The 27,628-nt window shown below is 36.5% G+C and overlaps 1 protein-coding gene across 3 annotated transcripts in view; it reads right to left on the reverse strand.

The window, feature by feature from the left end:
- The window catches only part of FNBP1L (formin binding protein 1 like), a 103,793-nt gene that overhangs the window by 25,065 nt on the left and 51,100 nt on the right, over window positions 1-27,628 (reverse strand). For all 3 annotated transcript variants that reach the window (XM_035018010.1, XM_035018009.1, XM_035018008.1), the window contains exons 3-6: window positions 10,323-10,376; window positions 8,951-9,098; window positions 8,142-8,204; window positions 2,610-2,714 (exon numbers count right to left, since the gene is read on the reverse strand). In XM_035018010.1, coding sequence (XP_034873901.1) covers window positions 2,610-2,714; window positions 8,142-8,204; window positions 8,951-9,098; window positions 10,323-10,376 — 370 coding nt within the window. The remainder of the gene's footprint in view (window positions 1-2,609; window positions 2,715-8,141; window positions 8,205-8,950; window positions 9,099-10,322; window positions 10,377-27,628) is intronic.

The following is a 27,628-nucleotide window of genomic DNA, read 5'->3' on the forward strand; positions in this document are numbered from 1 at the left end:
ATGGAATTACATGGTAGCCAAGATACCAAATAAGCCCACAAAAATGCATTTAATCCACAGTGTACTTGATTACAATACTTAAGTGCTACGGAAACTAAACACCACAGCCCAAAATATTTCTACAGAAAAATACATTTGAAGTTCCAACCTGGGACCTTAAGTACACATTCATTTATTTCTTCCCCCTTTCTCCCTGCTCCCACAAACTATGATGGAATACAGTATTCTAAATTATTCCCTACCCACAATGGTTCTGTCAGGAGAAACCGCTCCTGTTCTAAAGTCACTGGCTGTGATTCCCAAAGCCTAGGGCAAAGGTTCCACAGGGTATGTAGAAGTATAAGGCTAGAAAGCTAATACAATTGAATTCTCCTCTGGCGTACTGTGGGCTTCACACTAACTGCCTTCTCTCTCTTTTTTAACACTGCATTAAAAAATCTTTTAAACGTTTAATTGTGGTAAAATACACAATACACGTAACATAAAACTGACCATCTTAATCATTTCTAAGTGTACAGTTCAGGAGTGTTATGGTATACTCATGCTGTGTGACTGCCTTCCTTTTCTTAAGGAAGATCAGTAACTGGTTTGCTCCCTCTTCACTTTTTTTTTTTTTTTAAACTTTTATCAGTAGTTGCTCAATTGAAACTATGTTCCCTTCCCTACCTGGTCACTTACAACAGAATGCCTCTACTCTATAGTTCCTAAAGCAAATCCTCAAAGTTTTCCAAATTTTCTAATAAGTAAGGAGACTACAAACAAATGAGCATAAAAAACTATAAACATTAAAATTCTTAAGTTAGGTCAAACTATTAAACATGTTGTATCTGGATTTCAAAATGTCTAATTAGTCTCTAAAGATATCTTTACAGATCAAATGAAAAAATAAGTTAAATGAGAGTCTAGTTAAAGAGTTCCTTAACTTGTCTAGTACATAAATTATATATTCAATCAATGTTTGGTCAAAGGAGTTGGAACCAGTGTCAACCAGCAAGGATGTCTCCCATGTATAAAACAGTGCTGTTTCCAACTGTTGTGGTCCACATTTTTATCAAATAATGATAACACATTATGTGCATGACATGATGCTAGGAAGGAAATGAATATATGGACGATCAAAATCAGGATCCAAAAATCTAAACAGCAGAGTTAAGTCTAGTAACTGACAGAGATGTACATATGCATTTAAAATACCAACAGTACAAGTTCTGAGACACATTTCTCATACCACACCATATGTGAAAAAACATTGGGTTAACCATAAACTCAATGGGAGTCCATCCAAACAATGTAATTGCCCAAAAAGTCGATACACATTTAGGCCATAATTAACATAAATTTGGTGTTCAAAACAAGGGAGGTAATCAAACTCAGGACCGATAAGACCATACCTAGATTAACATCCAATCGGAAGTAACATAATTTATGTGGGACATTGACAAATTAATAGATATCCAAAGGAAAATAGTTACAATGAAAGGTAACTTGAAGCTATTTCCTACATAGAATAAAGAAACACAATGGTTTATCTAAGGGTAGAGAATCTGCTACAAATATCTGAAAAGCTATAATGAGGAAAATAACAGATTTGATACTTTTCTGGTACCTCAAAGAAATTAAAACTAAACAGAGGGATGAGTGAGATCAATATAATAAGGAAATGCTAGAGTTGGGGGGAAAAAAGAAAAAAGAACAAACTGCCTTAAGACTGTGTATTTCTAACGAGATGGAACTTACCATCATTAGAGGTTTAAAGTCATTAAAAATCAGGTAGAAAAAAATAAAAGCCTCACAAGTTATACTAGAAGGCCTTTAGGGTATTTGCAAAATCTGGATTTTATATAATTTTATAGCTTTTAAGTGGTAAAGAAAATGGAATGCAGAAAATAAATTACTCCTCCTTCCCTTTTTACTTTTTTCTTGCTCTAATCCCATAGAGAATTATAAAATCCTAAACTGAAACTATACAAATGGTGGGCCTTTGTATATACAAAAATGTGGAGTAAGGTTCACCTGTATTTCAAAATACCAACATTTCAACTCTATCACTATGTCAAATGTTCTAAGATAAAGAGCATACAGCACGGGAGAAGGAAAAGCTAAGCAGCAGCAGTTACAGGACTGATCCTACTAATAGTTATGTTACAGAATACCTGACGCAGATCAGTTAGTGACAAGAGAGTTCAGCTTCCCAAAATGAATGAATGAATGAAACAAATACATAAACAACTAACATCACATACCTCTGACACTCTGATCTTGTTTTGCCTTGTGTCAAGTTGGGAAGCAAACTACCCAACTCCCATTTGCACACACCATCAACTTACCTCAGACTTTCTATTCTGTTTTGGAATAGGATAGAAACTTATTCTCAATAACAACCATGTCTTTCCTATGCATTCTGAATGCAGTTAAGACATTACAATAAAGTGACACATATTAACTACTTTCTCAGACTAACTTGTGATTTGAAGTACACAAATATTTGTATATTTTAGATTCAGACATAGTTTTTCTCTTGGGGAAACTACCAATACAAATATTGTAACTACCCTCCATATGCAAGTAATGATATTTTGATATCAAAGTCAGTTTGGATTATTTCTTACCTTTTCAACGTCTGCCTTGGTTGCATTAGTATCATTATCCAATCTTTCATAACTCTGTTGTGCCTTTTCTGCCTCTTTACATTCTCTTTCAAATTTCTTTTTACTCTGTTTAAAAAATTAAAATATCACACTGAGAAATAAAATTAATTTATCTCATTAAAAAATAAATTTAAAATGCTGCCACTGTATATTATATAGAATTACACACTAAAAATTTTTCTAAATTAGAAAAGAAATGTTAGTATTATAATCAATCCATGTGACTTAAATATCAGACATTATAGACTGTCAAGGAAAAAAAAACATTGGCATGACTGAGTTAATATTTATAATATACCTCATCGTTTGCCAATAAGAAAAAAAATCACAGTTTTTGGTAATTTTTTATTATAAGCTCACCTTCAGCAGGACTTTTTTGGTTTGTTTGGTGTTTTGTGTTTGGTTTTGTAGGTTTGTTTGGCTGGTTGGTTTTGGTGTTTGCTTGTTTCATTTTTTTGTGGTGGAATGTGGAAATGTGCCTCCAAAGTGGCTTCATATTGTTTCTTCCAGGAATCTCAGGAATACCGTTAGCCCAGAACCAGGCCTTTAAAATTTTTACTTAATTCAAATTACTATGACTTTGTAAAAGCTATTCACAACAGAGCCATGTGATATGTACCATATTTCCTCCCAGGCATACTTCTTTTTTTTAATTCCTGGACTTAATTTCTTTTTTTACCTTTGCTTAGTTTTCAATGTATTTTTTTTCTAATTCCACCCTAGTGTGCACAGTTCTTTAAAAATCTCTCCTCAGTTAATTCAAACATATTCAGAATTCTATCCATTTTATTTTCTTAATGAAATCTCTTCCAAAGGCTTTGACCTATTGAAATTTGGACTGCTTATACAAACTAGACCTATTGCATAGCTGCTTCCTTAAAAATTCCCTTCACCATCATTGCAAAGATTCCTTTCACCTCCCCTTTGATTTGAAATTCATATTTCCCAGTTCCACACCTTCCCCTTTCTTGGTTCATTTCCTTATTTTGCTAGAACACATTTAGCAATAGCTTCCTCAAAGATTTGCGGGAGATAACTTTTCACATCTCCATGGCTGAAAATACCTCTACCATCACTTTTAATTGATAAAATTTGGCTGGGTATGATGCTGTCGGAAACTGTCTTCCTTCAGAAATGTAAAAGTACTAACTAATCCACTATCTTCTGGCTTCCAGATCCCATTCTGATTCCTGATCCTTTGCATAAAACATGTTTGTTTTGTTTTCCTCTCTGGAGACTGGTAAGGATATTCTCTCTCCCCTAACTTTTCTGAAATTTCATGAAGATATGTCTTGCTGTGAGTCCACTGTGCTGAGCACCTAGAAAATCCTTTCCATCTAGAAACTCATGTCTTTCTGTTCTGGGAAAATTTTCTTGAATTACTTTTGTCTGTCCATTTTCAATGTTTTCTCTGTTTAGAATGCTTATTATTTTGAAAATGAACCTATAGGATGAACCCTCTACTTTTCTTGTATTTTCAATTTCTATCATTCTGCTCTACTTTTAGAGATTTCTTCAATTTTATTTTTTCCAAGTGAGTTTTTAATTTCTGCTATCCTAAAGTTCTTTGTGTGTTCCTTTGACAGCATCTTATTCCTATTTCACAGATGTAGTATCTTCTCTATTCCCTTTCAGTATTAATAGCGTTGCAAATGTTTTGCTTGTTTTTGCTATTTTCTATTTCCTTTCACAGTCACTGTTTCTTCAAGGCTGCTACCTTCCCCCCACCCCCATATTAGTTTTGGTCTTTAGTATTTACATTAGTTGTTTTCTCTAAATGTCTGAGGATCCTTGCCTATCTGTTCTTATTTTAAAAGCCAACTGAAAGTTCCACAGGTGGGGCTTGAGGATTATTGTCTCTTCCTCTAGGGTAATATGGCCAGGTAGTTTCCTTGGAGAAACCCTACTATTGTTATCTGTAAGTCTTTTCTCTCAAGCTAGTTAGATTTCCCAGAGGAGACTCCTCAATTTCTTACCTGGAAAAACATATCCCTTGCTACCTGTATTCTGAGAATCGCTCAGAAGAAAGCAGAGGATGTCAACATTTTCTATGTACCTAACCCCCTTATTAGAACAAGTTAGATGTCAATTTCTTATCTTGGGGATTACAAAATGATAAATGGGACAAATTTGGGTTCCAAACCTCTTAACTACCAGGTCAAGGTTTAAATTTTTCACAAGATACCTCTCCTCCTTTGACCTTCAGATAGAGACAAGTTTCTTTGCTGTCTTCCTTGACCAGTGGGCAGAGTTCTTATAGTCCATCTTTTACTAGAGGGTTAGTCCTTTGAAGATTCAAAACTTTACACAGGGGTATCAGTGCCAACTCTCTACAACATACAGAGCTAAAACATCATCTCTGTCCCTGTATATTAAAAGTTAAGCCCTTAGCAAGGTCCAATAAACTACCACACTCCAACACCTCTGCCTTCATTCTTCAAATGCCACTGTATCAGCTCATATACCTATTGCTCTGGCTTCCAGTTTACCCTTAGTTTCTAGCAGTTACAGATCTCCCCTTCTCTCAGCTCTAAGAACTTAAAAAATACAATAAAAAACAGTTTAGCTATTATATCTAAGTATTTGTAGCCAAGAGGTTTCTGAGTTAGCTCAAACTGTCATATAGCTAGAACCAGACATACCTCCCCCACCCCTTCTTAGAAGAGCCCACCTCCCAGTGTAAGGTTGGAATTAGCTGATACTTGCTTTACCAGCCTCCCCACAGCGGGAGCATGGTCAAGTAATCTAATCCTGTCAAAGGCATCCATTAGGAAGTCTGCTGGGGATTTTCTGAGAGTTTTCCCTCCCTGATAAAAAGGAACAGTTAGAAGAGAGATGCCCTCTTTTTCCTGCTTCCGCATGCAGCTGAATGAGGATGTGGTGCTTGGCAGCTTAAGTTGACTGTTGACCATAAGGGTTGGGACAAGCCTGAGGAAAAAAGCCAACATGGTCAAGACATAAAAAGTGGACAGAGAAAGCAGAAGCAGCTTGAGTGACATCACTGAGCTACTGACCAACTCTGAAATTGCTCCATTTCTGAGCTCTGTTCTTATAAATCTGCATGCTCTGTTACCTGAGCTGCCTGACAGACCTAGCATCTTTGATACTTTAGTCTTGGTAATCTCTCACCATTCCTTCAAAATTTTCATTATCCTGGGGTTAATAACTGTCTTTTTAAACTATTTTCCTCAATTTTCAATACTCGGTCACTAATTCAGCCTGTCTCTCCCACTTCTTTAAATCTCCTCTCAATTATTTAAAAAATGTTAGGAATTTTGCAATTTCATTTTCTTGATTAAACAGGAAGATACAGAACTAAGAAATGGGATCCTGCACATATTTCTACATATTCCACAAAAATTGTATTTGTCTGTCTCCCTCACTAGACGGCAGGCTCCACAAAAACAAGGACTATGTCACTATTCACTTTTTTTCCCCCACTGTTCACTTTTGTACCAGGACTCAGTACATGTCAAGGATGCCTTCAATAAATATGAGTTGAGCTGAACTCATCTTTAAAGGTATTGTTAGACTTAAAGAAATCACTCCCACATTTTTTTTCAATGCTTCTTTCTTATGACCCCTCTAACTTTTGCTTAGTAACTGCCAACTGTTCTAAAGGCAAGTCAGCACATATTAACAGGAATAATTTGTGCCAACCCAAGTTTTTAAAGGGACCAATGACTCACAAGTGTAGGAGTCTGTTATTATGAGTAAATGAAAACACACATATATACACATTCATTAGGTGACAGATACTAAGAATGCTAGTTAAGGTAATTCAAAATTTAATAAATGTAAACACTCCTAAAAGTCCTGTTAAAACCAATTAGAATGAAAATGAAAACGAAAATGAAAGGGACTATTAATATAACTAAGAATTCTCAATCAGCACTAGTGCCTAGAATCTTCTATCAATGACATTTATATAGCAGGACTTTACTCTTAGAATATGTGATTTTAAGCTCTGATGTGATTTTAAAAAAAAGAAGAAAAGGCCAAAAACACATATATACATGAGGTTTTTCTAATCTCAAACTTAAAAGTCCTTTTCCTAAACTAAATTAACACAAGCTAAATTAATTTAACATGGAAAAACATCCTTTTGCATAATTTTCAAGGAATACAGTGTCCATAATAAAAATATGCAAGTAAAAGAGTAAAGAATAAGCTGCTTACTAACCTGAGAGTTCAGAAAGAATATATATTTTTTAAGATTTTATTTATGTATTAGAGAGAGCCTGTGAAGTAGGGAAGGGCAGAGGGGGAGGGAGAGGGAGAAAGAATCTGAAGCAAATTCTGCACTCAGTGGGGAGCCCAACGCACCTGAGCTGAAACTAAGAGTCGGACACTCAACCAACTGAGCCACCCAAGTGCCCCCAGAAGGAATCTTAATCTTATACTACAGAACATCTGGTAGAGAATTTTAAGGAAAGCAGACAATATTCCATGTAGACATCTTGTTTTTCAAATGACTGTATGCCAGAATATTTAAGAGAAAGCACATTAGCAAGCACCCTTGAAGTCTGGGGTTTTTTTTAAAGATTTTTTTATTTGAGAGAGAGAGAGCGGGGGAGTATAGGGAGAGGGAGAGAAATTCTCAAGCAGGGTCCCCACTCAGCTCGATCCCAGGACCCTGAGGATCACAACTTGAGCTGAAATTAAGAGTCAGCCACTCAACCAACTGAGTCACCCAGGCGCCCCTACCCTTGGAAAGTTTTTATAGTAAATAATTATTATACTTTTATGATTTTACCTATAAATACTATCAAGTATTTTCTTTCCTACAATTTGAATGGTCTATGACCAGGAGCCCAGTACTAGGAATATTTACATTATTACAGAATCACTGAACTGGAAGAAACATTTCATATAATCTTGTCCACTGTCTTCATTTTTCATATGCTAAAGATGAAATCAAGAGAAATCACAAAAGGCAGAACTAGAATCTAGGTCCCCTCAATCTCTGTCAAATGGTCTTCTGAGATGCATCACTATTTTTTTTTAAAGATTTTATTTATTTATTTGACAGAGAGAGAGATAGCGAGAGAGGGAACACAAGCAGGGGGAATGGGAGAGGGAGAAGCAGGCTTCCTGCCGAGCAGGGAGCCCGATGTGGGGCTCGATCCCAGGACCCTGGAATCATGACCCGAGCCGAAGGCAGATGCCTAACCGACTGAGCCACCCAGGCACTATTAATACTCTCATTACCCCTACCCTCTATCAATATTTTATAGTAACTATTGCAAAAATCAAAAAGTATACTCCTAAACTTTTAGAGTTATCTGAAGATTACGGAGTTGGTACAAGTATAAAGCCATATAGGAAAAAAAAAAAAAGAAAAATGATAAAATGATCTCATATTCTTTACACCAATGTCAAATATGAATAAATACATCGAGAAATATTAAACTCAAAAGATGTGAAGCATAGGAGAATTTGGGACTAAACTAGTCTATAAAACTTTATAAGCATGAAAACACTATAACTCACGTTATCCATCTGTTTCCAGCACATATCAAGGTACTGTTGAGCTTTCCGTCCCTCTTGAAGATGCTGAAGATCATAACCAAAAAACAAATAAAACAAACAAAAAATTAGATTTAAATACTAAAAGTCTAAAAACCCCAAAAAACCTTTATTTTTCACTTTATTTTTTCAACGTACTAATTATATAACTTTATCAAGACTTAGAAAGAGACTATTAGTAAAGCAAAACTCTCTAAAATGCATTTAATAAGTATTATCTGAATACTTTAAGTATATCCTTTAAGACAGATATAATCTCTAGAAAAATACATGATTTGTCTTGAATAGGGGTTGACAAATGTCTTCTATAAAGGGTCAGATATAAATATCTTAAGTTTTGCAAGCCATGTGGTCTTGGTTACAAATATTCAACTTTGCTGATAGAATACAAAAGCAGCCACAGGAAATACATAATAAGTGTGGGTCTGTTTCAATAAAACTTCAATTACAGTCACTGAAATGTGAATTTCAAACAATTTTCACATGCCATGAAATAGTCTGATTTTCAACTATCCAAAATATACAAACCATTCTTAGCTCATGGGAACTAAGAAAAACAGGCAGTAAGCTAGATTTGGCCCATGGGCTGTAGGTTACCAAAATCTTGGTCTTAAATCCAAAAGGATCACAAATTAGCAAGAGTAGCTTAAGATAATTTTAGCTAAAAGCAATTAAAATAGTATATCAGTTTATACTGAACATTACTTTAAAAAGCAAAGTAATTACGTGAAAATATTTCATATACTATATAGCTGGATGAGAACAATAATTACCATTTTTCTTTCAGTTTTCAGATCATGAGCATATCTCATTAATTCACCATAAACTCTGTGCGCCATTTCTTCTGCTACTACTTCTCGCTGTCCTGCATAGTCATTTAACTCGTTAAGGATGTTAAAAAAGGCTATACACGAGGTAAACCTGACAAAAACACATTAAAAAATGGTGAAATTTGTGTTTTTCTTTACAAATATTCTCTGTGAGGTATGGATTGAGCCTGACACTTGACAAATTTTAACATACTCAACCTAACTCTCCACTAGTAGCTCCAAATTAACTTTGTATGAAAAGAATACCGCATTTAACTCAAGTTGTGTATGTCTGGATATCTTCAAGTAGTCTTAATTTATAAATAAAGGGATATATGGGGTCAAAAAATAGTAAGAATACTACCTGCAGGCTCTTTTGGCATACTGGAATCTCTTAAGTAGCCAATTGACTGGCCTGAGCTGGGGAATGAGCTTGGATTCCTAGGACTGGCAGCTGAACCTGTTGCAGAGATGATGTGCTTGCTCTCGAGGACAGAACCTGCCAATCATACCACTCAAATGCATTTCGATGGCTGATCTATAGAACAATTTTGCTATCAGCTCTGGACACAGCTGCTTGTATGCCTGCCCACATCCTGAATGGAAGTAAAGTGCCATTATGGTTGGCACCAAAGAGGGGTAAAATGGGGCAATAAGGGTAAAAAAATGCATGTGGAGGGAAGCAGAGAACCAAAGAGAATCGCTATATTAACATGTATAGATCTACTCTAAATACACTGCCCGAACACTCTTTCAGTAGAAAGCAAGTAACTCAGTACTCCATTAACACTAAACCTAAGAATCCTAAAACTAACAATTATATACAAAGTTGTTCTAAGGCTAGTCTCTTTGTTTCTGTATTTTAGAGCCATCCACATATCCCTGCTTAAGATTACCAAAAAGCTCATAAGCAATTCCTAAACTTTTATTCAGAGCTCCAAGGTTACTGAAAACCTCATTCCTTTTTGATATCCCTTTAAGCTAACCAGCCAAACTGTTTTAATACCTGTAAGAGTAAAAACAAGAATCTAACAAGCTAACAACTACAAAATAAAGTAAGGGGAAAATACCCTTTTCTTCTGAAGACTAAATCACTCAAGTAAATTTAGTCCCAGTCCACATTTTACTTGGAAACCCATACTTGCAACTATTTCAGAAAACTGAGCCCACTGAAACATTCATTATTAGAATAGTCCCTTGTTCAAACACCTGTGATTTTTTAAATTAAAACTTAAAAAAAATCATTAAAAGAGCTAACAGCATATTTATTTTACTAAATAACAAAAATATGTTTTTTTTATTTCAGTATGCAATAATAAACAGGTATATAATTTACCTTGGTTCTTCATCTTTGGAGGAACGTTTGGGACAGTACTTCTTGACCAGATTTCTACAGGAAGAAACCAAGTTTTTTAATGTATAAAAAATACTACTGTTGAAACATATTCTAAAAGTTGCCAATTTCATGATATCAAGAATTTAATGACATAAAACAGGACAGCAACATAATCCTCTACTACCATTAACATCACATGATCCTTACATTTTGTTCTTGAAATACTGATACCTGTAAAAAGAAATGTTATTTTTGTGTGTGTGTGAGTGTAATCATAATAATTTGGATAATTATGCTATCAAACAAGAGAGGTAAGAAGAAACAAAGTACAAAGAATAGAAGAAACAAATTTCAGTATATGAAACTCAGTGACAGCAAAAAGATGTATTTCAAAGAAATATCATCACTATTTTGTTTTGCAAATCAGGAATTTTAATATGAACTAAGTAAGGTAACATGTAAACAAGATACTGACTCACTAACAGGATAAAAGAACAGTATCCTCCATAACTCTGCTTTTATATGACCCTTAACATTCTCTTTTTTAGGCAAATTAATTATATTTATACTTGTAACTTTCTGTGCCTGCATCTGTGTTCATTCTACACAGTCTCAGCCTAAAATGCTACCTCATCTCACCTTTGCAAACTCAGAGGAGACTAGAACATGGACTCTGAAGTCAGACTGGACTACCTGGGTTTGAATCCTAACTGTTTTGTGTGACACCTATGTGTCCTTGGGTAATTTACTTGCCTAGTTTCCTATCAATGGCGGTAACAGTACCTACACCCTACAGGGTAATGAAAATTAAAGTGGACAATATTTGTAAAGCATTTACCAGTGCTTTGTACAGTTCTCAAAATATGGTCAATGGACAAGTAAAGGTCCACACTCTTTGTTGCCAATCCACAAAAAGCTAAGTACAGAACTTGAGAGTAATTTTGTCTGTTGAATCTAATAATAAAAAAATTGATGCCTATATTTTATGTCTCCTTTTACGTCATTTTTCTAGCTAAAATTTTACTGTATTTTACAAAAGCATTAATACACAATGGGTTGGAAATTTAAAAAAAAACTAGTCCATCAACACAAATAGAGATACACTGTTTTAACCTGTAGGCATTTATAAAATAAATGGCCCTTTGGTCTTTCAAATAAATATATATATATATTTTTTAAGATTTTATTTATTTGACAGAGAGAGATACAGCGAGAGAGGGAACACAAGCAGGGGGAGTGGGAGAGGGAGAAGCAGGCTTCCCGCCGAGCAGAGAGCCCGATGCGGGGCTCGATCCCAGGACCCCGGGATCATGACCCGAGCCGAAGGCAGACGCTTAAACGTCCGACTCTTTTTCAAATAAATATTTCAAAAGAATCACTGTCTTAATTATTCTCAAATCATCATTGATTCATTCCATTCAATTCAGCTTATTCATTCTATAATTACCTACTATACGCTAGGCACTGGGCAAGCTACTGGGAACATTAGAAATGAGAGAGTACCCATGCTCAAGAGATTTATACTCTACTGAAAGGAGATAAGCATATACCAACAATTACAATATTACAATTACATAATAAATGCTATGATAAAAGTATACAAAGGGTGCTATGACAGACAAGAGAAGGAGGTCTTAACACCCTGAACAATGGGGGAAAAGAACAGGCAAGACACTGAGAAGGGTTAATATTTACCAAATTAATCAAAAAAACTCATAGTCGGGGCACCTGGGTGGTTCAGTCAGTAAAGCATCCAACTCTTGATTTCGGCTCAGGTCCTGATCTCAGGGTCATGAGACTGAGCCCCGAGTCAGGCTCTATGCTCAACAGAGTCGGCTTGAGATTCTTGCTCTCCCTCTCCTTCTGCCCCTCCCCCTGCTTGCTCTAAAATAAATAAATAAATAAATAAATAAATAAATAAATAAATAAATAAATAAAATCTCTTAAAAAAAAAAAAACCTCACAGTCATCACTGGTTGTAAAGTAAGGTACAGAATGAAAGCCTTAGGCCTTACATATATATACCTGTTTACTGAAAGTTTTACTAGAAAGGAGGGGAAGATGGAGAAGAAAGATCCTGAGCTGCTCTCTTCCCACAACACTCAAGGCTATAACTATATACAGTGCAACTCACTCTGGGAATGACCTCAAGACTAGCAGAACACCTATTCTACAACTAAAGATATACAGAAAAAGCCATGTCAAAAAGGATATTAGGGGCAGATATACAGTCAGGAACCAAAACCCCATCATGGCAACCCACAAGCGGTAGAAATATCACAGGTGCAGAAGTCCTCCCTGAGGAGCAAATGGATGAAGCCCCACATAAAATACCCTCCCACTCTGGGGATCTGCATAGGAAAACAAGACCCTATAACATCTGGCTTTGGAAATCAGCAGGACTTAACTACGGGAGAGCGAGAAGTCTATAGGAAACCAAGACTCTTCAAAGAGTCTGTATCACTGGGAGATATAGCACAGAGACAGAAGTTTAAAAAGTGCCCGGGCCACACGTAAAGAATTTCATTTACTGACTAATTTTAGGATGTGTGCACAGGGGCAGGGATTCATAGGAACTTTCTCCAGGAATGGAAGTGCTGGCAGGTACCATTTTTCTTGTACTCCTTCAGCCTACTTGGTCCTAAGCTGGCAGGCACCAGTTCTGAAACTCTCCATCTGCTTTGGTAGCTGTGCTCACCCAGCCCTGTGTTCCCTTGCAGACCTACCACATTCAACCTAACCGCTCTGGCAGGTAGCCCTCCAAAGCAGTTCCCACTCACCACACCCGGCAGGCAGCCTCAGTTAGAACCAGCATCCCCCAAAGCAACTACCACCTCACCACACCCAGTGGGCAACCCTAGCCAGAAGAGTACCTCTCCAAAGCAACTCCTGTCCTGGGAAGGGTTTGGAGCCCAGCCACCCAGCCTTCCACCCCTCAGCATGCCTGCAACAGTCACAGCTGGGCCTGGCAGCCAGCTATCGCAGGAGCTAACCCTGCCTACCAGGACACTCACAGCAGGCCAGCGAGGCCAAGCAGGCCTCTCAGCCAGCAGTGCTGCAGCCCAGTCACAACAGGAGGCTGCACAAAACCCACACGGGGAATATTCCTGGAGTGCATGGTGCTGGTGAGCAGGGGGAACTGGCACTACTGTGTCTCACAGAACACTTTCCACTTAAGACCACTGCTTTCAAGACCAGGAGCCATAGCTGACACACCTCACATATGGAAACAAACACAGAGAGAGAGACAAAAACAAGGAAATAGAGGAATATGATCCAAATGAAAGAACAATACAAAATCTCAGAAAAAGGACTAAATGGAACAGAAATAGGCAATCTACTGGATAAAGAATTCAAAATAATGGTCATAAAGAAGCTCACTAGACTTGAGAGAAGAGTAGATGAACTCAGAATCTGAACAGTTAGAAAATATAAAAAAAAGAACCAATCAGAGTTGAAAAATACAAAAAATGAAATGAAAAATACACTAGAGGAAGCAGAAGAATAAATCAGCAATCCAGAAGATAGAATAGTGGAAATCAAGCTGAAAAGCAAAAAGAATTCTTAAAAGAATAGACTGGGGCACGTGGGTGGCTCAGTCGGTTAGGGGTCCTACTCCTGGTTTCAGCTCAGGTGATGATCTCAGGGTCCTGGGATCAAGCCTCGCATCGGGCTCCACACTTAGTGGGGAGTTTGTTTGAGATTTTCTTCCTCTCCCTTGGCCCCTCTCCCTCTCTCAAATAAATAAATAAATAAATAAATAAATAAATATTTAAATAAATAAAAATAAAAGAATAGGTTAAGTGACCTCTGGGCAACATCAAGCATACCAACATTTGCATTTTCAGGGTCCCAGATGGAAAAGAGAAAGAGAGGGAAAAAAATTATCTGAAGAAATAACAGCTGAAAAATTCCCTAACTTGAGGAATGAAATAGATATCCAGGTCAAGGAAGGAAAGAAAGCCCCAAAGGAGATAAACCCAAAGAACTCCACACCAAAGCACATAATAATTAAAATATCAAAAATTAAAGAGCGAATCTTAAAGCAGCAAGACAAAAAAGTAAATGTTACAAGGAACAACCACCTAAGTCTATTGTTTGATTTTTCAGCAGAAACTCTGCAGCCCACAGCACGATATATTCAAAGTGCCAAAAGGTAAAAACCGTATAACCAAGAATACTCTACTCAGCAAGGTATCATTCAGAATTGAAGTAGAGATAGTTTCCCAGACAAACAAAAGTTAAAGGACTTCATCACCACTAAACTGACTTTACAAGAAGTGTTGAAGGGACTTCTTAAAGTAGAAAAGGCCACAACTAGAAGAAAATTATGAAAGAAAATATTTCGGGGCGCCTGGGTGGCTCAGTCGTTAGGTGTCTGCCTTCAGCTCAGGTCATCATCCCAGGGTCCTGGGATCGAGCCCTGCATCAGGCTCCCTGCTCAGCGGGAAACCTGCTTCTCCCTCTCCCTTTCCCCTGCTTGTGTTCCCTCTCTCGCTGTGTCTCTCTCTGTCAATTAAATAAATAAAATCTTCAAAAAAAAAAAAAAAAGAAAGAAAGAAAAAAAAAAATTTCACCGGTAAAAGCAAATATACGGTAAAAGTGGTAGATCATTCATAAAAGTACTATGATGGTTAAAAGACGAAAGCAGTAAAATCAATTTTATCTACAGTAATTAAAGGGTATACAAAATAAAAAGATGTAAAATATATATGTCAAATACATAAAATAAAGGAAGGGGAAGAAATGTAGTGCTTTTAGAATGTGTTCAAACTTAAGTGACCATCAATTTAAAAGAGACTGCTATATACATAGCATGCTATATATGAACCTCATGGTAACCACAAACTCAAAGCCAGTAACACATACACAAAAAATAAAGAGAAAAGAATCCAGCAGAACACTAAAAAAAAAAAAAAAAAAAAAGAAGTCATCAAATCACAAGGGAAAAAAGCAAGAAAAAAAGAACCAAGAACGACAAAAACAACCAGAAAACTATTAAAACAGCAATCAGTATATACATATCAATAACTATCTTACATGTAAATAAACTAAATGTTCCAATCAAAAGACATAAGGTGACTGAATAGATAAAAAAAACAAGACCAATTTATATGTTGCCTTCAAGAGGCTCACTTCAGACCTAAAGATACAGACTGAAAGTAAAGGGATGGAAAAAGATATTCCAGGCAAATGGAAACAAACAAGAAAAGCTGAGGTAGCAATACTTATATCAGACAAAACAGCCTTTAAAACAAAGACTGTAACAAGAGACAAAGATGCCCATTACATAATGATAAAGAGATTAATCCAACAAGAGAATATAACAACTATAAATATTTATGCACCCAACACAGCAAGCACCTAAATATGTAAGTCAAACATTAATAGACATAAAGAGAGAAATCGACAGTAATAGAGTAAATAGTAGAGGACTGTAGCACCACACTTACATCAACAGATACCCCATGTATACACAAAATTTGTAAGGAAACATTGGGTTTGAACACATCAGAGCAGATGCACTTAACAGATACATACAGCATACCACCTAAAAAGAACAGAATACATTCTTTTCAAGTACACATGAAACATTCTCCAGGATAGATCACATTTAGGGCCACACAAGTCTCAATAAATTTAAAAACACTGACATCGTATCAAGCATCTTTTCTGACCACAACAGTATGAAACTAAAAATCAATCACAAGAAAAAAACTGGAAAAAACAAAAACACGTGGAGGCTAAACAATATGCAACTAAATAACCAATGGGTCAACAAAGAAATCAAAGAGAAAATAATAAAATACCTTGAGACAAATGAAAATGTAAACTCATCACTGAAAATCTTTGGGACACAGCAAAGGCAGTTCTTTAAGAGGAAAGTTTATAGTGGTATAAGAAAAATCTCAAATACTCTAACCTTACATCTAAAGGAACTAGAAAAAGAACAAAACCCAAAGCTAACAGAAGGAAGGAAATAATAAAGATCACAGCAGAAATAAATGAAATAGAGACTAAAAAAAAAAAAATATCAGTGAAACTAATAGTTCTTCAAAAAAAAATAAACAATTAATAAACCTTTAGCCAGACTCATCAAGAAAAAAAAAGAAAGGACTCAAATAAAATCAGAAATGAAAGAGGAGAGGAGTTACAACCAACACCACAGAAATACAAAGGATTATGAGGCTACTATGAAAAAGTATACACCAACAAACTGGACAATGAAGAAGTAATGGACAAGTTCCCAGAAAAATACAATCTTTCAAGAATGAATCAGGAAGAAAGAAAATTTGAACACACTAATTACTAGTAATTTAACTGATCCAGTAACAACAATAAAAAAAAACTCACAACAAAAAAAGTACATGACCAAATGGCTTCACAGGTGAATTCTACCAAACATTTAAAGAAGAATTAATACCCATCCTTCTCAAACTATTCCAAAAAATTAGAGAAAGAAAAATAAAGGCTTCCATATTCATTCTATGTAGCCATCATTATCCTGATACCAAAGACACTACAAAAAAAGAAAATTAGCAGCCAATATCCCTGATGAACATAATGCAAAATCCTCAATAAAATATGAATAAACTACATTCAACAATAAATTTTAAAAAATCATTCAACACAATTAAGTGGGATTTATAGCAGGGATACAAGAATGGCTCAAATCCATAAATCAATAAAAGTGATATATCACATTAACAAAACGAAGGATAAAAATCATATGATAATCTCAAGAGATGTAGAAAAAGAATTCAACATCCATTCATGATAAAAACTCTCAACAAAGTAGATATACAGGGAACATAACTCAACATAATAAAGTCCATATAAGATAAGCCCACAGCTAACACCATCCTCAATGGTGAAAAGCAGCTTTTCCTCTAAGATCAAGAACAAGACAAGGATGACCACTCTTGCCACTTTTATTCAACATTTATACTAGAAGTTCTAGCCAGAGTAATAAGACAAGAAAATGAAATAAAAAGCATCCATATTTGTAAGGAATAAGTAAAACTGTCACTATTGACAGATGACACAATACCATATATAGTAAGGTCCTAAAGATTCTACCAAAAACTATAAATGAGCTAAGAATAAATGAATTCAGTAAAGCTGCAGGATACAAAATTAGCATATTGTTGTGTTTCTATAAACTAATAACAAAGTAGCATGAAGAGAAATTAATCCTATTTACAACTGCATCAAAAGGAATAAAATATCTAGGAATAAAGGTAACCAAAGAGGTGAAAGACCTACTCTGAAAATTATAAAAAGATGATGAAAGAAATTAAAGATGACACAAATAAATGGAAAGCTATTTCATGCTCGTGGATTGGAAGAATTAATATTGTTAAAAGGGCCATACTACCCAAAGCAATCTACCACATTCAGTGCAATCCCTATCAAAATACTAATTTTTCGGGGCGCCTGGGTGGCTCAGTCATTAAGCATCTGCCTTCAGCTCAGGTCATGATCCCAGGGTCCTGGGATCGGCCCCACATCGGGCTCCCTGCTCCGCGGGGCACCTGCTTCTCCCTCTCCCACTCTCCCTGCTTGTGTTTCCTCTCTCACTGTGTCTCTCTCTGTCAAATAAATAAATAAAATCTTTAAAAAAAAGAAAAATACTAATTTTTCACAGAACTAAACAAATAATCCTAAAATTTGTATGGAACCAAAAAAGACCCTGAATAGCCAAAACAAACTTGAAAAAACAAAGCTGGAGGTATCAGAATCCCAGATTTCAAGATATACCATAAAGCTATAGTGCTCAAAACACCCAGATACCATAGAGCCATGGATACATGGATCAAGAGAATAAAGAGCCCAGAAATAGACCTATGTTTACATGGTTAATTAATCCTTGACAAAGAAGGCAAGAATAAACAATGAGGAAAAGCCAGTCTCTTCAATAAATGTTGCTGAGAAAAATGGACAGCTATGTGCAAAAGAATGAAACTGGACCACTTATTTGCACCATACACAAAAATAAACTTAAAATGGATTAAAGAGGGCGCCTGGGTGGCTCAGTTGGTTAAGCGACTGCCTTCGGCTCAGGTCATGATCCTGGAGTCCCAGGATCGAGTCCCACATCGGGCTCCCTGCTCAGCGGGGAGTCTGCTTCTCCCTCTGGCCCTCCCCCTCTCATGTGCTCTCTCTCTCTCTTTCAAATAAATAAATAAAATCTAAAAAAAAAAAAAATGGATTAAAGACCTGAAACCATAGAACTCCTAAAAGAAAACATAGGCAGTAAACTCTTGGACATGGGTCTTAGCATTTTGGTTTTGGACCTGTCTTTTTAGGCAAAGGCAACAAAAGCAACCATCAACAAAATGAAAAGGCAACCTACTAAATGGAAGAAATGTGCAAAAGATATATCCAATAGGGGTTAATATCTAAAATACATAAAGAACTCATACAACTCAACACCAAAAAAAAAAAAAAAATCTGATTAAAAATGGGCGGAGGATCTAAACAGACATTTTCCCAAAGAAGACACAGATGGCCAACACACACATGAAAAGATGTTCAACTTTACTAATCATCAAGGAAATGAAAATCAAAACATTGACAAATCACCTCACACCTGTCAGAATGACTAGTATCAAAAAGACCAGAAACAAGTGTTGGTGAGGATGTGGAGAAAAGGACACCCTTGTGCCCTGTTGGACATGTAAATTGGTGCAGCCACTGTGGAAAATAGTACGGACGTTCCTCCAAAAAAAATTTTTTTTTTAAGATTTTTTTTATTTATTATTTGACAGAGAGAATGAGAGAGAGAGCAAATGAGAGGGGGGAGGGTCAGAGGGAGAAGCAGACTCCCCGCCGAGCAGGGAGCCCGATGCGGGACTCGATCCCGGGACTCTGGGATCATGACCTGAGCCGAAGGCAGTCGCTCAACCGACTGAGCCACCCAGGCGCCCCTCCAAAATTTAAAAATAGAAATACCAGATGATCCAGTAATTCCACTTCTGGATATTTACCCAAAGAAAATGAAAATACTAATTCAAGAAGATCTATGCACACCCATGTTTACTGCAGAATTATTTACAATAGTCAAGATATGAAAGCAACCTACCTAAGTGCCCATCGATAGATGAATGTATAAAGAAGGTATGGGACATGTACACACACACACACACTCACTCACACAGGAATATTACTCAGCCATAAAAAAGCATCAAATCTTGCCATTTGTGACAACACGGATGGACCTAAAGGATATTATGCTAAATGAAATAAGTCAAAGATAAATGCCATATGATTTCATTTGTGTGTGAAATCTAAAAAAAAAAAAAGATAAATGAATGAACAAACAAAACAGAAACAGAGTTATAAAGAACAAACTGGTGGTTGCCAGAGAGGAGGGGATGGAGGAGATGGGCGAAATAGGCAAAGGGGGTTAAGAGGTACAAACTTCCAGTTATAAAATAAGTCACAGGGATCTAAAGTACAGCATAGGCAACAGAGTCAATTATATTGCAATAACTGTATGGTGACAGATGGTAATTACACTTATCAGAGTGACCATTATATAATGCATATAAATGTTTAAATCACTATGTTGTACACCTGAAACTAATATAACATGTCAACTATACTACAATTAAAAATAAATTTTAGGGGTGCCTGGGTGGCTCAGTTGGTTAAGCATCTGCCTTTGGCTCAGTACATGATCCCAGGGTCCTGGGATCAAATCCCCTATCGGGGTCCCTGCTCAGTGGGAAGCCTGCTTCTCCTTCTCCTCCCACCTCGTGCCCTCTCTTGCTAACTCTGTCGCTGTCTCTCTCTCTCTCAAATAAATAAAATCTTTAAAAATAAATTTTAAAGTTTTAATATTTAACACATTACTGCACTAGTACATGTACATTATTTATAAAAAAATTGTGCATGCACTGTTCAGTTTTTAAAGGTAAGCAATAAAAAGTTCAGAGATCCCTGGCCTAGAGAAATCAAATATATAAAACATTTTTACATAACGTAATATGGTAAGAACAACAGAGGACTCTATAGAGGGGCCTCCCCAGAGGAAAAAGTCTGAAATTTCTGATTCCCTGACATACCCTTAAGAGGTGAACAAGAACTAGACAACTGGGAGGATTCTAAATAGAGAAGATCTAATAAGCATAGGCATGGAAGAGAAAAATTACAGCATTTATGAAGAACTATGAATGGGTTCATGTTGCTGGAACATCAACCGTGAACCAAACTATGGTAATCAGTGAGCTGGAAAGGTATATGGGGGGGGGCAGCAGAGGCCCTTCTATGTCCTATTAAAGAAGTCTAACTAAATACCCTCTACCTGTGGTTCTTAGTTATGGTTATCTGAAACGCCACCAAAAACCATTTTTGTGGATGAATGAATTTATTGATTCAAACATGAGCAAATCTATGTGCTACACATTAATTACTTCAGGTACTGTATCAAAAGAAAGATAAAAAACTCAGTTAATTAGAACAGGCAAATACACAAAGACAGGAAGTAGATTAGTGGTTCCCAGGGCTTGAGGGAGGGGTGAATGGGGAATGACTGCTTATAGGTACAGGCGTTTCTTTTTATGATAAAAATGTTTTAAAATTAAATAATGGTGATGAGTATACTAAACTGTATACTAAACTGTGAGTATACTAAAAGCCAATGAATTGCATACTTTAAAAGGGTGAATTTAATGGTATGTAAATGATACCTCAATAAAGCTGTTATAGGAGGACTGGCTACAGGACAGCAGTCCATCTGCCACAGGTACATCAAATACAAGTCTAAAATGGAATTTATTCTCTTTATAAACCTTATTCTTTTCTTATATTAATGGTACTACCATCAACCTAGACATTTCAGCCAAAAATCTGGCAATCACCCTACACTTTATCAAGGTGAACACCTTAGGGTGTTCAAGTCCTAGAGATTCTATTTCCTAACTTTTTAACTTTTTTAATAATAAAAAGGAAAAAATTACCCCAGAAGAAGTCCCTTCTTCACACTTTGCTACTGCTCTGGATACAGATGTGTGAGGATAGGATGACTGAAACTACTACCACATCTTGCAACCAAGATCAAGAAATTCACAATGCCGCTGACATCACTAAGCTCTAGAATCCCATTTCCAAACTTCTTGTTATGTGGTTAAGACTCTTACTTGAAGAGGAATGCCTCTTAACTGACACTACAGAAGAGCTGAATAAAAATGTCCAACAGAGAAATGTAGTAAAAACTGGAACACTAAAGAAACTTCTGGGATCTAGATACAGATGTGACAGTTAACACGTAACAGGACAATAACAAAAACAAGAGCTACCATTTGTCACCCACAATACTATTTACCAATCTCTATGCTAAGCACTCTATAATCTTATACTTACAGCAAACTTACAAGCAGGTATTATTAGCCCTATTCTACAGGACTAAGACATGGTCAAATAGCTAATAAAGGACAACGCCAGAAGTGCGTGGGTGGCTCAGTCAGTACAGCGTCTGACTCTTGATTCGGCTCAGATCATGATCTCAGTTGTGAGATCAGCCCTGGGTCAGCTCCGTGCTGGGCACGGAGCCTGATTAGGATTCTCTCCCTCTCCCTCTGCCCTGCACCCCCTTTATAAAAAGGGAGGGGGGAGGACAACACCAAACCCCACCTCAAATCTGTTCCAACACCTAAGACAGTTAAAACAATAATGAATGAGAATGAGGCTACCCAAAAAGTACGAAACGAGAAGGTAGCTAAAAATAATCTAGAAATACACATTTAAGAAGGAAAGACAAACTGCGTGAGAAGAGCAATAAGGATGAACAATCAGGTAGATCAGAGGTAAACAAATTATGGCCCACCCAGCTGCCTGTTTTCATAAATAAAGTTTTACTGGACACACCACACTCATTCATCTATGTATTGTTTAAGGCTGCTTTTGCACGACAACAGCAGAGATGAACAACAGCAGCAAAGCTGAATAGTTGTGACATATGGTGCCGAAAGCCAAAATTATTATCTGGCACTTTATAAAGAAAAGTTTTCCAACCCCTAAGAGAGATAACTCGGACAACCCAAAAAAGCCTATCACTGAAGATGTTTTTTTTTAAGTTCTAAGAAGAAATAGTGAATTCATCACAGAGATGTAAAAACACTGGTACTAAAAATATCCACGGAATTTAGCAATTACAAGGTAACTAACTTATGAGCACCTTGATTATAACTACAGTCTCCAACCTATAAATGTTATTATTGCCATTATACTTATCATTCAAACTGGGTTTTCCACCACTTACAGCCACCAATCTTTTCTCATATAGTGTAAAATTAAACAGAAAAGATATCCATGTACGGAAGAGTAAAGCTGTATACCCTTACCTTCCACCACAAAGACTAACTCAAAATGGATCAAAGACCTAAACATAAGAGCTAACACTACAAAACTCTTAAAAAGATAGGGGGAAAGCTTCATGACACTGGATTTGGCAATGATTTCTTAGATATGACACCAAAAGCACAAGCAATGAAAAAAAAGTAAAGTGGACATCAAAATGTAAAACTTGTGCATCCAAGGTCACAATCAACAGAATGAAAAGACAACCAACCAATGGAATGGAAAGAATTTACAACTCATGTATCTGATAAGGAGTTAAAATCCAGAAAATATATTCAAACACCTAAAATTCGGTAACAAAAAGAGCAAATAATTTGATTTAAAAATTGGACAAAGAACTTGAATAGCATTTCCTCAAAGATACAAAAATGGCCCTCAAGCGTATGAAAAAATACTCAATATCACTGATCATTAGAGAAATGCAAATCAGAACCACAGCAAGATCTCTTACACCCATTAAGAGGGCTGTTACCAAAAACAAAAACAAAGGGGTGGCTCAGTTGGTTCAGCACCTGACTCTTGATTTCAGCAGCTCTGGTCTTGATCTCAGGAGTCGTGAGTTCAAGCCCCGCATTGGTTTTGATGCTGCGCGAGGAGACCACTTAAAAAACAAAAAAACAAAAACACAAAAATAACAAGTGTTGGCAAGAAGGTGAAGAAATTGAACCCTTGGGCACTGCTGGTGGGAATGTAAAACAGTTCACAGCCACTGAGGAAAACAGTATGATGGTTCTTCAAAAAATTAAACACAGATTTACCATATGACCCAGCAATTCCTATTCTAGGAATACACTCAAAAGAATTCAAAGCAGGAACTCAAACAAATATCTGTACACACATGTTCATAGCATCATTATTCATAACAGCCAAAAGGTAGACCCAAATGTCCATTAACAGATAGAGATACACAAAATGTGGTATACACATACAACGGAATAATATTTAGCCTTAAAAAAGGAAGTTCTGAATATGTTCCAACATGTATTACCCTTATATTATGCTAAGTGAAACAAGTCAGTCGCAAAAAAAGAAACACTCTATTTTACTTACGAGGTACCTAGAGTAGTCAAATTCACAGAAACATTAAGTAGAATTGCAGGGGCTGGGAGAAGGAGAAAATGGGGAGTTGCTGTTAATTAGGTATAGCATTTTAGTTTTTCAAGATGAGTAAATTCTGGAGATTGGTTGCATAATGGTATGAATATACTTCAGGCACCTCTAATGTACACTTAAAATGACCCTTCTAAATATTAGATTCTTAAAAGACAACTATATACCATCTTCAAAGCCCAGATTCAAATAAGCAGCTAAATCGGTCTGATTTACCTATATTTTATACAAACAGAATAATGAAATAAACATTTTACCTCATTTTAATCACTGCTACACAATTCAAATGGTTAAAAAAATAATTCAGAAATGAAACTACTCAAGGCATTATGAAAGAGCCAAGAGATTAATGAAGTGATCTACACAGCCAACACCATTATCAAGTTATTTTTGTAGTTGTTTAAACAATAATGAGGTCTTTAAATCCTTTTCATTGGCAAGTTTACTATCAAAATATTTAATACTGATTTGAGTTTTCTTTCCTAAGAGCTTTGTGTTTTACTTGTTAGGTTCTGCTTCATCATTTAATCCAAAAAAAAAAAAATCTAAAACATTTTAACAGAAAAATCAGGATCAGGGTTTGTGATTCTCATTAAGGTGATGAGCCTGAGTTTCTTTACTAGTTAAATGAATCATTCCACATTGACTGAATTCTTCCTCAACAGTTTACTGTTGGATGTTTACTATAGGGAAAATACTTTACAGGTCTTAAAAATACAATGGTAACAAATATCATCAAACTCTTGTGAAGATTAAATAAGACAGCAGCATATATATACTGAAATGGACACTCAATCCAGTTGTTAAAAATGGAGGTTAGTAGTTTGGTGTTATGATAATTAAGTTAGGAGGGCTGGGGGCAGGCAGCAGCATTTTAGGTATAACAGCATGAAATGAGATAAAAAATAGAGCTCTATGGGGGCGCCTGGGTGGCTCAGTCGTTAAGCATCTGCCTTCGGCTCAGGTCATGATCCCAGGGTCCTGGGATCGAGCCCCGCATCGGGCTCCCAGCTCAGCGGGAAGCCTGCTTCTCCCTCTCCTACTCGCCCTGCTTGTGTTCCCTCTCTCACGGTGTCTCTCTCTGTCAAATAAATAAATAAAATCTTTAAAAAAAAAAAAAAATAGAGCTCTAATGGCTCACAAAAAGTACAAAGAAGGATAGGAGAAAAATGCCAATAATCAAAAAACAAAACATCAAAAAGCTAAAATATGCTAATGATAACTACATGAAGTCCAATCCAAACATATCAAGAAAACATAGTTACGTGACATTAAAGAAAAGGTTCTCCTGCTGTCATGGTGTTTGCTCTCTAAGTCATCAGGAGAAAAGAGCTAACAGAGTTAAGGAAAATATTAAAGGCAAGAATCAGAGAGAACTAAAGTAACATTATACTATCCCTCACACCAATTTACAATAGGTTATGAGAACAATAAAAGTAAAAAGAATTTATCTTAAATTCTCATAAAGAAACACTTTCTACATGAAGTTGAAAAAACACCCAAAAGTATTCTTTTCTTTAAAGATTTTTATTTATTTTAAAGAGAGAGAGAGAGAGCAAGAGAGAAAGCACAGTCGGGTAGAGGGGCAGAGGGAGAGGGAGAGGGAGAAGCAGACTCCCTGGGGAGCAGGGAGCCCAGCAGACGAGGGGCTCAATCCCAGGACCCCCAAAAGTATTCTTAATTTCTCAAGAAGGAAATGAAAATAAATAGGGCTTCTTGAAAGGTTTTTTCTCCTTAATGAAAAAAATTTTCTTAAAAGGAAGAAGGACTTCTAAGGTGTTAACCTTCTTTTCCCCAACCTATTCTTATCTTTATGGAAAACATACAACTAGACCTAAATTTATGAAGTACATAATAATTTAATTTACATTTTAATCAAATTTCTGTTAACTGTAACATTATAAACAGATATGTTAGTTGTAAATACTATGTTATATAGTTTTTAAACAATTTATTATTGTCTCTAGTAAAATACTCAAGACCCAAAGATGTCTCAGTGGTACTAGGCACTGGTGATAGGGAAAAAAATCCTCAATAGAGAATTATTCATTCTCCCTATACTGAAGCAGCATGATGTACTAGCAAGAGCCCAGACTCTGCAGCTAGTCTGAATCCAGCTTTCTTCACCTCTCTGTAACTCAGTTTCCTAATCTTTAAAATAATACTGACATCTCACTGGGTTTTTATGAAAACAAAACATATTAGTATGTGTAAAAGCACTAGAACAGTACCGAGACATTAAATGCTATGTAAGTGTTCAATAAATACAAAAAAGTGCTTGCTATGTGCCATGCACTGTTCTAGAATAGGAATAAGCAACACACATAACAAACAAAAATCTCTTTCCTTTGTAAAGTTTACATTTTATTTATTTATTTTTTAAGATTGTATTTATTTATTTGAGAGAGAGAGAGAGCAAAGGCAGGACGGAATAGCAGAGGGAGAGGGAGAAGCAGGGTCCCCACTGAGTAGGGAGCCTGAGGCTGGGCTCAATCCCAGGACCCTGGGATCATGACCTGAGTCAAAGACAGACACTTCACCAACTGAGCCACCCAGGCACCCCATGAAGTTTACATTTTAGTAAGTAGGTGATGATATTCTAGAATTAAGAAGACAATTATTTAGCCAATAAATCATCCAATACATGACACATAGATATATGTATTCAGGCAAGCTCAGTGACTACTGGGGATTGACAGGAATGAAAGAATTTCCACAGGATCTAATTCTATGAAGAAAGTTCATCTAAACCCCAAAATATGGGGAATAGTTCTTCCTGCCTCTATCCAGATGGCACTATTAGGGTTTACTACATTAAGCAGCTGATCAAAAACTCAGAAGAGACCAAAGCTGTAGAGAGTTAAACAACAGCTAACCAAAGAATAAAAGTAATCTCTACTTTAGGGGCACCTGGGTGGCTCAGTCAGTTAAGTGTGGACTCTTGGTTCGACTCAGGTCATGATCCCAGGGTCATGAGACTAAGCCCCGCTAGGGCTCAGTGCTCAGCGGGGAGGAGTCTGCTTGAGAGTCTCTCTCCATCTGCCCCGCCACCCCCCCGCTGCACACATTCTCTCTAAAATAAATAAATAAATCCAGAAAAATAATAAAAATTAAAGTAACCTCCACTTTCATCAAATCAGTACTAAGAAGGGGCGCCTGAGTGACTCAGTCATTAAGCGTCTGCCTTCAGCTCAGGTCATGATCCTAGGGTCCTGGGATGGAGCCCTACATCAGGCTCCCTGCTTGGTGGTAAGCCTGCTTCTCCCTCTCCCACTCCCCCTGCTTGTGTTCCCTCTCTCACTGTGTCTCTCTCTGTCAAATAAATAAATAAAATCTTAAAAAAAGAAAAATCAGTACTAAGAAGAGCTCCCTGGATTCTTGTGAAACTAAACAAAGTGACAAAGAAACAGAAAATTCTGATAAAGAGGCATGAGAAAGTAAAGACTAATTAGAAAATAAAAACTGGTTTTATATGGATTATTCGGTATATAAACCTACCCTAAATATTTGGGACAGCTCTCAGTAGAACAACCTCATCACAATGATGTACATGACAAAAACTCTAGTATGGATAAAAAGCAGTACTTTGTCAAAGGTTCAGCATATGTCCAGAGATCCTAATTTCTATTTTTTTTTTTTTTAAGATTTATTTATTTGACAGAGAGACAGCGCACAAAGCAGGGGGAGCAGTAGAGGGTGAGGGTGAAGCAGATTTCTTGCTGAGCAGGGAGCCCGAAGTGGGGCTCATTCTCAGAACCCTGGGATTACAACCTGAGCTGAAGGCAGCCACTTAACGGACTGAGCCACCCAGGAGCTCCCAGAGATCCTAATTT

Source organism: Mirounga leonina, unplaced genomic scaffold, assembly GCF_011800145.1.
Source record: "Mirounga leonina isolate KUSES-001 unplaced genomic scaffold, KU_Mleo_1.0 Mir_173, whole genome shotgun sequence".
NCBI lineage: Eukaryota > Metazoa > Chordata > Mammalia > Carnivora > Phocidae > Mirounga > Mirounga leonina.